Consider the following 12062-nt stretch of genomic DNA (forward strand, 5'->3'; position numbering starts at 1 on the left):
AGAGTAGACATGGTATGCAATGTTTGGTAAATTTATTTGCCCACAAGACCTTTGCCTTTTCAAGAAGGCTTTGAACAATCCACTGACCAAATCTTTGGAAAATGTTGCTCTGAGACAGGAGAAAAATGACGGTGTTTGTAAGCTGGGTGGGTTGAACCATCAACCTCCTAATAGCCCAACCCCAGATCCTTTCCAACTGCTGAGGGCTAAATGGACCAATTTTGAACACTCACTACCTATTAAGTAAGTTTCACAGGTAAAGCTCTGATTGCTGGAGCAAAGCCATACCTGTGACCCTGATTGGTACAGTGCTTCTAGAATTTTCCCCTATGAAGGCTTTCAATATTCTGGGAATGTGAGAACTTCAAGGTGAATAATACAGAAATGTAGTAGTACACATGCTTATTAAAATTTAAGTTCCAAACTCTGAAGCAAAGTCTAAGACCTAGCTTTTCTTCAAAGACATCACTTTGAAGTAATCATTACAGGTGATCCATTTTCCGCCTCTGACAATCTACACTGTCTCAGACAGACCCTCTTTATCAAGCTCTTCCTAAGCTTTAACTTATGCTTTCAAGTAAGCAGAAGCTGGACTTGGACTTAAGGAAGTTTGCAATGACAAGAATGGCAACTTGAGACATAGGTAATGAAATTCAAAAGTTTAGAGATTCAGAGGAAAACAACACTGGCACAGGATATGGACTATTGTGTAAGGCTGTGGTTAACTTCGGTCAAAGGTAGCTCTTTGCTCATCTCCGGGGATCCCCGGGCATCTGCGGCTGACTCCAGGCAGTGACAAGGACAAGATGGTCAACTGAGTGACTTACAATGTGCTGTTGTAGGCCTGAGACTCCCTCGATATACTTTGTACTGGCTTGTCTATGTTGTTACAGAAAATTTATAGGTTGATCGGTACTTGGCTTCATAGGTTATATGTCTAATTTTGGCTAAATGAGCAGCAGAGTATAAAAAAACTCTTCTGTAAATTTGTCTTGGCTTCCCTGAAAAATAGGTTTATTGGGTATATTTACTGATTTATAACCTAACACAAAGAGTATCCAGTGATATTAGGAAACAGCCCGGAGCTACGTCTAGATGTCTCAAGCCTCTCTGCCTGCCTATCTTTCCTCTTTCCTTCTGTGCCACATCCTTTGGTTTACCAAAGCTGAAGGGCAGCTGAGTAAGTCACCCCAGAATGTGCCCTTTGGCATGTGCATTATTTTGAGCCTAAGAAAACTGGGGAAGAGCCTTTTACTTCACCCTTAACTGCCTCAGAGCACTTAGATGGGGGGCCTGCGCCAGGAAGAGAGCCCGTACCAGAGATAACTTTTTATAAGAAAGACTCATCTGCACGGCAGGGTGCAAACATCTGCTCACCAAACATTTCCTCTCCTCATCTTCCTGTGCGTTGCCTCCCCCTCTTGAAGCCCCTGTCCCCTGCCCCCTGCCCCTTTCTCCTTGGCTCAGGATGGCATCCAAGCCTCAACTACCTGACTGCCAGGAAGTCTTGTATTTTTATGGGGCTCCCATACTTAGGAAATTTAATCTACTTTATGTCAATTTATTAGACCAGCCAAAGCGCCTCCAAGGGAAGAAGGGAAGTCTTCCATCCCATGAAGCCTCACGTGGGTTACCCTTTGGGATCCTGTGTGTCCTTCCAGTGATCTGGCCCTGGGTTGTTGCCACGACTTCATAAAAGCAAACAGAAAAAGAAATTGAGACTAGGCGGGTGAAGCGCAGTAACTGGGACCGCAGCGACCACCCAGGAAGAGACTGCACGGAAGTCAGGAGGCACAGCCTCCCCCCTCCCATCTCACAAACTCAGAGAGGACCCAGCTGCTCTGCCACCAGAAGGCAGATGATACAGCTCAGCCCTGCAGTGAAAGAGAGGCGTTGAGGATGCAAATGGCACAGGAAGTTTTTGCCTTCCTAAGAGACTATTCTGGGACATTCCCTTCACACTCTGTAGCAGTAAGAAACACTTGGAATAGAGCATTTTTCTGTAAACTGTCTTTGGAGCTAGCCTTCTAACACCCAATCAAGTACTCTAACGCAAGATGAACAGAAAGAAATATATGAATACTACTCTCTCAGCAGAAATTCAGTTTATATTTGAAAGATATAAATGCATATACAAATATATTCAGTAACATTTTTCCTGGTTGGCAGATGAAGGTAAACAGATTCTAAGTATTGTGGTTTTTCTCTTTTTTTATATGAAAACAATAACTACTTTGTTGTCACTATTTTATAATGACTTAGAGTGAAATTTCCAGCCAATTACAGGGCCATTGAGGTGGAAAAACATGGATTATTTAATGTTTTAATAAAAGTTGTTTTAACCATGTACATATGATTTCACAGACATAGGAAATAAATTTCTCAGACATAAAAACGACAGGAAGAGAACATTATGATTCGGCCACATGATATGTAATATTAGTAGCTGGTAATTAACTACAGTATTAGTAATTGAATAAAAAAAGGTAGAGTGTATATTTTACTATGATAATGAGTAAACTGAGGCCCAGAGATTTAGGAAGCTGGAGCAGGTCACAGAGGTAGGAGATGCTAGCTCTAGGTTTTAACCCGCCCCACTAAGTCTGAGCCCCCGTCTTCCATTCAGACAACTGACTCTGTCTCCTGGCTTCAGACAGAAAGTCTAAGAAAACAAACTGGAAAGACAAGATTAAAATACACAAGGAGAAAATGAGGAGGTTGCTGTAAATCAGAATGAATTCCTCATTTTCTGGGCCTTCAAACTCAGGGAGAGGCTGGCGCACTGTGAAAACAGAACTAAAAGGTCATAGCCTCAAACTCTAAGCACAGGCTCACTTGGCTGAAAGCAAGGGCACTAATTCAGGGAGCAAATGGTGTGTTTTGGGGATGAGAACATGCTTTGCCTCTGCAGAGACTCAGAACTCAGATTAGGGGCTCAATGGGTGGCTCCCTTCCCCCAGTCCTGGGAAGGAAATCTGGAAAGGGTGCGCGAGCGTCTTCTTCTGGCACCTGATGGTCGGGGCCTGACAGGGCCTGTGAGCCGCACTGCTGAGGAGAGCGCGTGATGGCTTCCGTCTGGGGAAGGACCGGTGTCTGCGCTGTTCTGGAAGATCCCACTGAACACACTCCCACACAGGGGCCCTCTCGGTTTGCAGAGAAGAGAAGCCTTCATACGGAGCACAGTTTAATAAGAAGCCCTTTCATACATACACAAAGGCCAGTGATGTATTTTTCCCTGCCCTGAATTTCAATTAGCATCTTAGGCAACAAACTTAAAAATGACTAATTGAAAAATACGTGCATTTAGTCTGTGGGTAAAGGCTAAGGGAATATTACAACATATATATTAAGAGTCACTATTAGCCAAATGAACTGTGTGTGTGTGTGTGTGTGTGTGTGTGTGTGTGTGTGTGTACGATTTCAGAAGAGTATTCTGCTGAAATTTTATCTTTTTTCAATTTTTAGTTTTGCTTGAAAGCTCCATTAATTATTTTTTACTTTACCTATTTAACATTTCGCTGAGTTAAAACAGTGAGATAAACTATGTTCCATTCAAATTTCACTAATCAAGGTATGTGTGGGGTTATCAATTCTTTGGAGGTACCTTACTTATTTAATTCCATCTCTATCAAACTTTTATACTTTCAGTAAAGGTCACATTGTCCAGAAACAATTAGACTGGTAGACGTTTAAAATACGAATTTTTCAGTAAGCCAGAGGTGCTTTTTGTAGAGAATCAGCCATAATGCAAATATAGTATCAATTATATTCAGATTTTAAAGATACATTGTATTATTTTAGTACTGTTCATATATAAAAGGTTTTATTCATCATTATTTTAACCTGTTTCAATAATTGGGAATATTAAGTCTAAATAATTATAGTTTGGATTAAATATAACTGTAAATTAACATATGCTTGGGACCCAACTATGATTGGCCTAAAACAAATCCATTTCTAACAAAGATAAAACTAACAGCACTAAAAAAAAAAATTAGAACCAACAATTTTAACAAATGTTCCTAATGACCACTAATCAGCATCTCAGCCACCAGATTTACGGTGACATCAGAAGGCAAAGCCGGAAGTGTTAAAAACACAGAGAACTTAAATATTCATCTATGTAAGTGAGGGGGGGTCAAAATATGACTCCGAAATGAGCCACTCTGGCATGTGGTTATTTCAAGCTGAAGACAATCAAGGCCCAACACACTCGGGAAGAGCTATTTGCCTTCCTTGACTGCCTAAAAGAATAAGGTCTGTACAGGAGAGTTATTACCTAAGATGACTTTTATCAGACAGACTCATCTGCAGGGCAGGGCAAACATTTATTTACCAAACATTTGTTCGTCCCACCTTCCTGTGAGTTATCCTCCTCCCCTTGAAGCCCCAGACCCTAACCCTTTCTCCTTGGCTTACGATGGTGTTTAAGCCTCAACTGCCCGTCTTTCGGGACCCAACACGTACAAAATTTGTTTTTCTCCTGTTCAACTGTCTTATGTCAATTTAATTATTAGACCAGCCAAAGAACCTAGAAGGAAAGAAAAGTTTTCCCACCACTACAAAAATGTTAGATATACTAAAATGATGTATTAAATATTTACCTATCTTTGCTGTAATATTTTCTCTATAATTCTTTACTTTTTTGGATAAAATCAAATTAGAAAGCTCTAAGTACAGACTAGTAAAAATGCTGTTCTGAATATAGACAGTAGCCTGTTGAGTTACTCATCTTATAGTTCTTTCATAGGACTTAGATCCTAAGAGGAATATACTCTAAGTTTTCATAGTCTAAGGAAATAATTTACATTAAAAAAAAACTCCTACTATCAAATTCTGGAAGGACAGCATTCATATTTATATTGCTTTCAAACATCAGAGCAACATTTAAGTTCAGATAGTATGTATTCATGTGCCTATTTCCAGTATTATGTTTTAAATAAATGGGCCTTTCTAATAGGATGCTTAGTATTAACATATGTTACAATTTAGATCTGATGACATATTAACTCTGGGGTAAAAAGAATAAATAATGATTTAGAGGTTCTCAAAGTATGAACCTAGAACCAGCAGTGTCAACTTGTTAAAAATGCAAATCATTAAGCCCCACCCAGACCTACTGAAGTAGAGACCCTGGCGATCTGTGGTCTTAACAAGCTCTTCTGACACAATCTGAAGTTTGACAACTGCCGATCCAAATAAGAAAAACTGGCTTTCAGTAGCTTAAGTTCATCCAGAGAACAGATATTCACAGTAGGCTGGTCTATTAATCATTCAATCACAGAAACTGTCCAGCAATTACAAATAAATAAATAGCACAAACCATGGAGCAAAATGAGAGTCTAGAAAGAGACTCACATGTATATGAACGCCTAACAACAGAGATGTCACTGGGGATCGGTGGGGAAAATGGGCTGGAAAAAAATAAAGGCAAATACATTTATGACTTTGCAGGAGGGAATTTCTCAAATCAGTAACAAAAATGGCTTCCCATAGGGGAAAAGATACATATAACTACATTAAAATTCAATACTTCTGTTTACCCAAACGTAAATGAAAAGATAAGCCTCTAACTAGGAATAGAAATTTCTCACACAACAAAGACTCATATTTACTATTTATTTATTCAACAACTATTCATTAATGCCAGATGCTATTATAAGTGCTAGGGATATAGTGCACAGCAACAAAACTATGAAGATCTATGCTCTCTCTTGAACTAACATGCTTTGCTTACAACACACCTACTCAATAGGAAAATTGTGCAGTTTATTTACTTAAGTTACAGATAAATTATATACAGTACGTACATATACAAGGACCCAGAAGGGGAAGTCTCGGAGATTGGGGACAAGGAGGTCTGGAGAAGGGGCACATGGATGGATTTGTGGTAGTGACCACGAAGTGTGAAGGTCTTTGTACTGCACAGGACCACTTACTGGAGAACATTCACCCTGAAAGAGTCATGGACTACCAAGTGGACAGAATGACCGAGACAGGTGACTGCCAGCCTCTGCCATCAGCCACTCTCTTGTGCTGGCACAGTGGCACCAGGAAGGACTGGAGGGTTCCTGTCAGCGCCTCACAGAATTCACCCGAGCCTCAGGGCCAGGGTTCCCAGCACAGAGCTCTAACTTCCACAAAGCGACTGAGGTACCATTCCATTCACTCCTGCTCATTCTCAATTCCATCCCAGGTGAATTATCTTGGATTTTGGACCATGGGTGGTCCCAAAATATTCTGTAGATGATGCAGTTCAACTGCTCTTCTGGCAGCTCACCTGAAGGAGATTTTAAGAGGTCATAATTGATAAGAAAATGAATTTTTAGAATGTGGCCCAATTGTTATCATGATAGTCACTATGCTGAAAAGAAAATAATCTGACAATTACCACACTTTAGTAAGATTTGATGTCTTTGGAAAATATAATTTCAAGAGTGTTTCATGAACAAGAAAATCCTGCAGTAAACATGATGCATTTCTTGGATGAAATGCCTGTCACTCCCTTCTCCCCACCACCACTGCACAATTCTACTGCAGAAGATTGCTTGTGTATGACAAACTATAGGGCTGACACCCTGGAGGAGGGGTTATGACTGACTGCAAAGAAATCACCTAAATAAAAACGATCTCTGTGCTTAGATGAGGGGATCTGTATATATACCATCATTAAAAGTCTAAACCAATTTGTGAAGAGCAATGGACAATCCTGATAGACTATGGCTGTACGAATGGAGGCATAAACAAATGGAGAGAAATGATACACTTACACACCATTCTGCCTAACAAGCTATGAGGTATGTGTTCTGGGGCAGGTAACAGCCCACATTCTTTACACTTGAGAATCCCACTCTCCATTCTGACTGACTTGCACTGGAAGTGAAGATGGAAAAGTCTACCCTTGGAGCAAACTGCTGACCGAGACTGAAAACCTGCCTCATGGAACCTCTTCCGAGGAATGGCACCAGTTCTTAATTAATTACAGTCCTTAATTCTTAAGCAACAAAAGAACCAACTGAATGAACTTGAAAGTCTTGTTTATAGTTATGTTTCCCCCTCACTTGCGTGAGAACAGCCTTTAGCCACGATGTAGTAAAAAGACTCTATCTTTCATTGTAAACAATTAGAAAACTGAATGAAATATAGGAAACAGCTGTTTTCAAAACAGCAGCCAAGAGGCTAGTAGGGCTGTGATCTCTGGAAGAAAGGAAACAGATGGGGAGAGTGCTATGAACACCCCAACTTCCTGCCTGGGGCAGCTGGTGGACCGGAGAGAGAGCTCAGGGGCCTAGCTGAGGAGGCAAATTCAGAGCTCAGAAGTCTGACGTGGCTGCAAGCTGCACAGTGGAATTATGGAAAGGACAGAGCTACATAAAAAAAGGCCCCCAGAAATCTATGTAAGGGTTTCCTAGCTCTTCCTGTGTAGGACTGTGCATGCCTTTTTATAACGAACGTCATACAAAACACTGAAATTACAAAGAAACATGGGACAGGGTCTCTGCCTTCTAAGGCCAAAACATAGTGCAGAATTTCACACTGGTGGTGCTTTCCACCTCTTTTCTCAATTCTATTTGTAGTTCTTTGACAATTTTAAAATTGTTTAATTTCCGAACACATTTTTTTTACTGTAACAAACATTAGAACTTCATCAGTTATGTATGTATTCAATTTTTCATAGAGAAGATATGGCAAACATATAACCATTCATTTATTCATTCCTTTGATTAGTTCAACAGATACTCATTGAACGCATACAATATTTAAGAAATTGTGGGCTTCTGATATTATAAAAAGCATAGTACATAGTGTCTGTCTCAAAGAGTTTATAATTTAGCTGGGGAGATGTGCTTAAGAGCCAACAATAATTAACATGTCTTGAATCCCGGTATGCAAAGACTATTCTAAGTACTTTATATGTAATAATACATTTACTCATCCCAGCAACATTATAAGGTAGGTATTATTCCTATTATCACAATTTTATAGACAAATAAATTGAGGCACAAAGAGATTATGTCACTTGCTTAATGGCTTACATTCCGTAGGCACAGCCAGGACTTCAAGACTTGCAGTCTAACTCCACAGCTACTATTGGACATTATTGTTTGGTGCTTAAAAAAATGAACCATCCAATGAATGTTTATTGGAGGGCCTACCATATGCAAAGCCATCTGCTAGGGAGTGAAATGTAAATACATACAGGACAATCTCTAGCTTCAAGAAATGTAGAGTGTACATAAGACTAACACTAAAATGACTATTAAGGATTAATATCTGAAAACATCCACAGTGTATCACATTCCTCCCCAGGAAGAAAATGCCTTATGAGTCTCAAATAACTTGTGTATTACAGGTGAGCAGTAGCTCTATCATATGTTACCAATAATTATTGGCAAACATTTTTAAATGTATTAATGGTTGAAAAATGTTACCATATTCTTTTCTAGAATGTTTTTCTTGTTCCCAAGTATTCATCAGTTGGGAAATACATGTTCCTTTGCTGCAGTGCGTCTCCCACTGTCTGAGTTTCCCACGGCTGCTGTCACCAACTGCCTGCACAGGCTTGGTGGCTTAAACAACAGAGTGACTTTGCTCACAGTTCTAGGAGCCAGAAGTCAGAAGCTGAGGTGCTGGCAGGGCAGGAGGAAAGTGCTTCCCAAGGCTCCAGGGAGAATCCTTCTTTGCCTTGTCCAGCTCTGGCAGCACCTGGCCGTCCTCAGCCTACGGCAGTACCACTCGAATCACAGCCTCCGTGTTCACGTGGCCTTCATCTCTGTGTCTCGTGTCCTCTTCTCTTCTGAGGATACCTGTCATTGAATTTAAGGCCCACTCGAATCTGGGATGATCTCATCTCAAGATCCTCACCTCATTTACATTTGCAAAGCCCCCTTTTCCAAAGAGGTCACATTCGGAGGCGACCAGCCTGTGCAGAGCTGTGGGACACATATTTTGGGGGCCACTATTCAAGCTACTATACCCACTTTGATTATTCTCAGTTTTTGTCATTTTGTGAATACTGAGGGTAGTAGGAAGCTTTGAAGGGGGTGCACGTAAGCCCGTCAGGGAGGGACTTGCTGGTAACAGGGTGGAGGTGAAGAGGAAATGGATGAATGAAGAGGAAAAGCAGGAGGAAACAAAAGACCCAGACAAGGGGCCCATGGCTCTTCTCGGGCTCTGCGTACACATGAGGTCAAGGAGAGAACAGGCAGGAAGGAAACGGGTAAGAAAAAGACAAAAAACACGTGTCAAGGCAACGGGGGGAGGCGTGGGGACAGTGCTCCAGGATTCCTGGTCATGAGCTGCATTCACACTGTTACTCAAGGACATTTACAGGTAAAGTACATACATAGACAAGGATAAATGACCTCGTTCCCTTAAGCACAGGACTTAAAACGGGGTCACATTTAATAGTAACAACCCATATATTACTGGCTTTTGCCTCTATCAGCTATGCAAGGATGAACCCAGCTCACCCCACAGTTATTTCTGGGAGTCTCCCTCAGCTGTTCCCCTCGGCTCAGAAACACGTCCTGTCAAGGCACTAGCCACTTCCTCTCCTGTCTGTGCCCCTTCCAGGAATGCCCCTTGCAACCAAGGTAGTGGAGCCTCTTGCAGGCACCAGCGCCGCACAGGTGGTGTGATCCTTTCCGTACCGAATGGCCCAGGTCCTCAAAATGCACAGCTTCACTGAGCTCCACAAAAACACAGAGACGCACTTTTTCTTGGTCCCCACCACCCTCCTTTGGTTTTACAAATGGTGCAGCTTCTGTCACGGTGGCTAACAGACTTTTCCTTAGTGTATCGCCATCCCCACACCCTGTCCCTACAGCAACATGCATACACCCATTCCGCACACATACAAACAGCCGCCACAATGCGCCAAGATCTGAGCCGGAGACACACTGGGGTGACAAACACTGAACGAGAATTGCCCTCTAACAGTGGATAAATTCCTGGGTCAAGGGAAGAAACTAAGAAACAGAAAAGGATAGAACAGAAATAAATGATTATTACCATCTACACTCGGTGCATCGAGGGGATCTTTCTACAAGTTTTAGATGCATCCTCAAGCACAGGACCAGCACACAGGTGATCAATAAATTCCCGCTAAATGAATCCCCGAGACAGAGGAATCAATCCTGCGCAAACCGTGCGCTCGCGCCTCCCTAGAGAATTAAGTCCCCATTCACAGCCCTCAGCCTCTGAGAACTCTGCCTTCTGCACCCATGACAGGACTCACTTACATTTGCCCTTTGTTCCTCAGTCCAGCCAGGAGATTAGGGTATTCTGAATCAGATCTATTTGCCTAAAAGGCTATTTCGATTAAAATAGAAAGTTAAATAAAAGAGTCATCAGGGAAAGTTCCAGGTACTAAAACAGTGTATGTTTTATTTGAGAGCCTTGGGCAAAGCCAGTCATTGTTCTGGCTTAAATCGGAGAGGGACCACTGATGCCGCTCACCCACATAGCACCCCCTCCTGGGAACGAACGCTACAGAGCTCAGACAGAAATTCGGTCTAGAGAACTAACCAGAGGCATTCAGAGGCGCGGCAGGCAAGAGACATGACCGAGCGATCATGTTTTCAGTTTGGGGCCTGTGACCCAGCAGTGTGAAATCAGCTTAGAGGGTTGATTCCAGCATTAAAAAAAGAAAAAAAAAATCAAATAATAGAACAGGGAAAAGTAGGATAGAATAGATGAGACAATACCAGCATGCACTGTGGGAAGTGACAGTAAGCATGGCTTCATTAAACTGTTTAGGAAATGTGCATGTATGTGTATCAGCACCTGTACAAGAACGCGTACACAGGCACAGGCGTGCATGAGTGCTGGGAGCAGTGTAAAATGTTGTTTATTGTGGGCTTACGTAAGAAATATTAGAAAGGCGCTCCTGCAGAGAAGGGAGCTGTCAGATATCGTCAAGAACCAGAGGGTGCACATCCCACCTAGAGGAATGGCTGCCACTCAGCAACAAATGGTTGGCTCTTGCTATAGCGTATGACTTCCAAGAGAAGCGAAAAATCTGCATCTTTGTGAAATATCAGGATTTTGAAATGTTGGCGACAAATCCAACTAAACAGAACAGAACACAAAGGGAGGACAGCCGTGCACGTTGACTGAAACCAGCCGACAGACGGTTTAGGTTCCCATCCTAGACCAATGTTGTCATAAACCCACCCTGCAGAAAGAGATGTCATTGGTATCCTCTCGTTCACAAATATTTCCTGCCCCTTCCTCGAAGCCCCTCCTTTCAGAAGGCTGTACAATGCTCTCACTGACATCAGTCTTGGACACAGATCTGCTTTGGCCAGTGGGACGTAAGTGGAAGTGAACGGCTTGCCACCTGAGCAGAAGCTGTAAGAGCTTGTGTGTGATCTGTCACGTTGCCACCTGTTCTCCCTGTGCCTGGAGACCAGGGATGCTTCTTTGAGGGGCTGTTCCTTCAGCCAAGCTGCCAGAAAGGTGGGGATGTGGAGCACAGCCACTGACCATTGGAAAGAGACAGGTAACAAGAGCAAGAATTAGTCCTTATTTTGAGCTACTGAGATTCTCAAGTCGCATGTCATGGTACAATAACTTAGCCTCAATTCACTGATACCATGATTCATACAGATATTTCATAATGAACATTATGAAGTCATGTTTCCAACGATCCTTTTATTAATAAATATCTTGCTTTAACATAATAGCCTATCAAATAACCAACAGAAATATTAAAAGGGCCTCTAATAATTTACAAAAGGAAAATGTACTTTGAGGCTATGATACTATACCACTACACACCCACTAGAGTGGCAAAAATGAAGGACAGAGAAAATACCAAGTATTGGTGAAGCTGTAAATGACAAGACGCTCACGTATTCGCTACATACACTGGGACAGACAGTCTGGAAGGTTGCTCGGCAGCTGCCCTAATGCTGGCCAGGCATGCACTGCGCAGTTCTACTCCTAGGCATAAACAAGCAGAAATGCACGTATCTATGCTCAAAATACAGGAACAAGGATGTTCTTAGCAGGTCTATTCCTAATTTGGCAAATATCTCAAACAATCTGAATGTCAA

General features: G+C 42.0%; 1 protein-coding gene across 12 annotated transcripts in view; it reads right to left on the reverse strand.

Moving 5' to 3' along the window:
- The window catches only part of BICD1 (BICD cargo adaptor 1), a 185014-nt gene that overhangs the window by 69786 nt on the left and 103166 nt on the right, over positions 1 to 12062 (reverse strand). The window contains exon 3 of one of the 12 annotated variants that reach the window (XM_073223775.1): positions 8481 to 8807. The exons of the other annotated variants lie outside the window; for them this stretch is intronic. Coding sequence (XP_073079876.1) covers positions 8757 to 8807 — 51 coding nt within the window. The 3' untranslated portion in view covers positions 8481 to 8756. Of the gene's footprint in view, positions 1 to 8480; positions 8808 to 12062 lie in introns of those variants that run through there. 12 annotated transcript variants of the gene reach the window in all.

Source organism: Manis javanica, chromosome 15 (genome assembly GCF_040802235.1).
Source record: "Manis javanica isolate MJ-LG chromosome 15, MJ_LKY, whole genome shotgun sequence".
Taxonomy (NCBI): domain Eukaryota; kingdom Metazoa; phylum Chordata; class Mammalia; order Pholidota; family Manidae; genus Manis; species Manis javanica.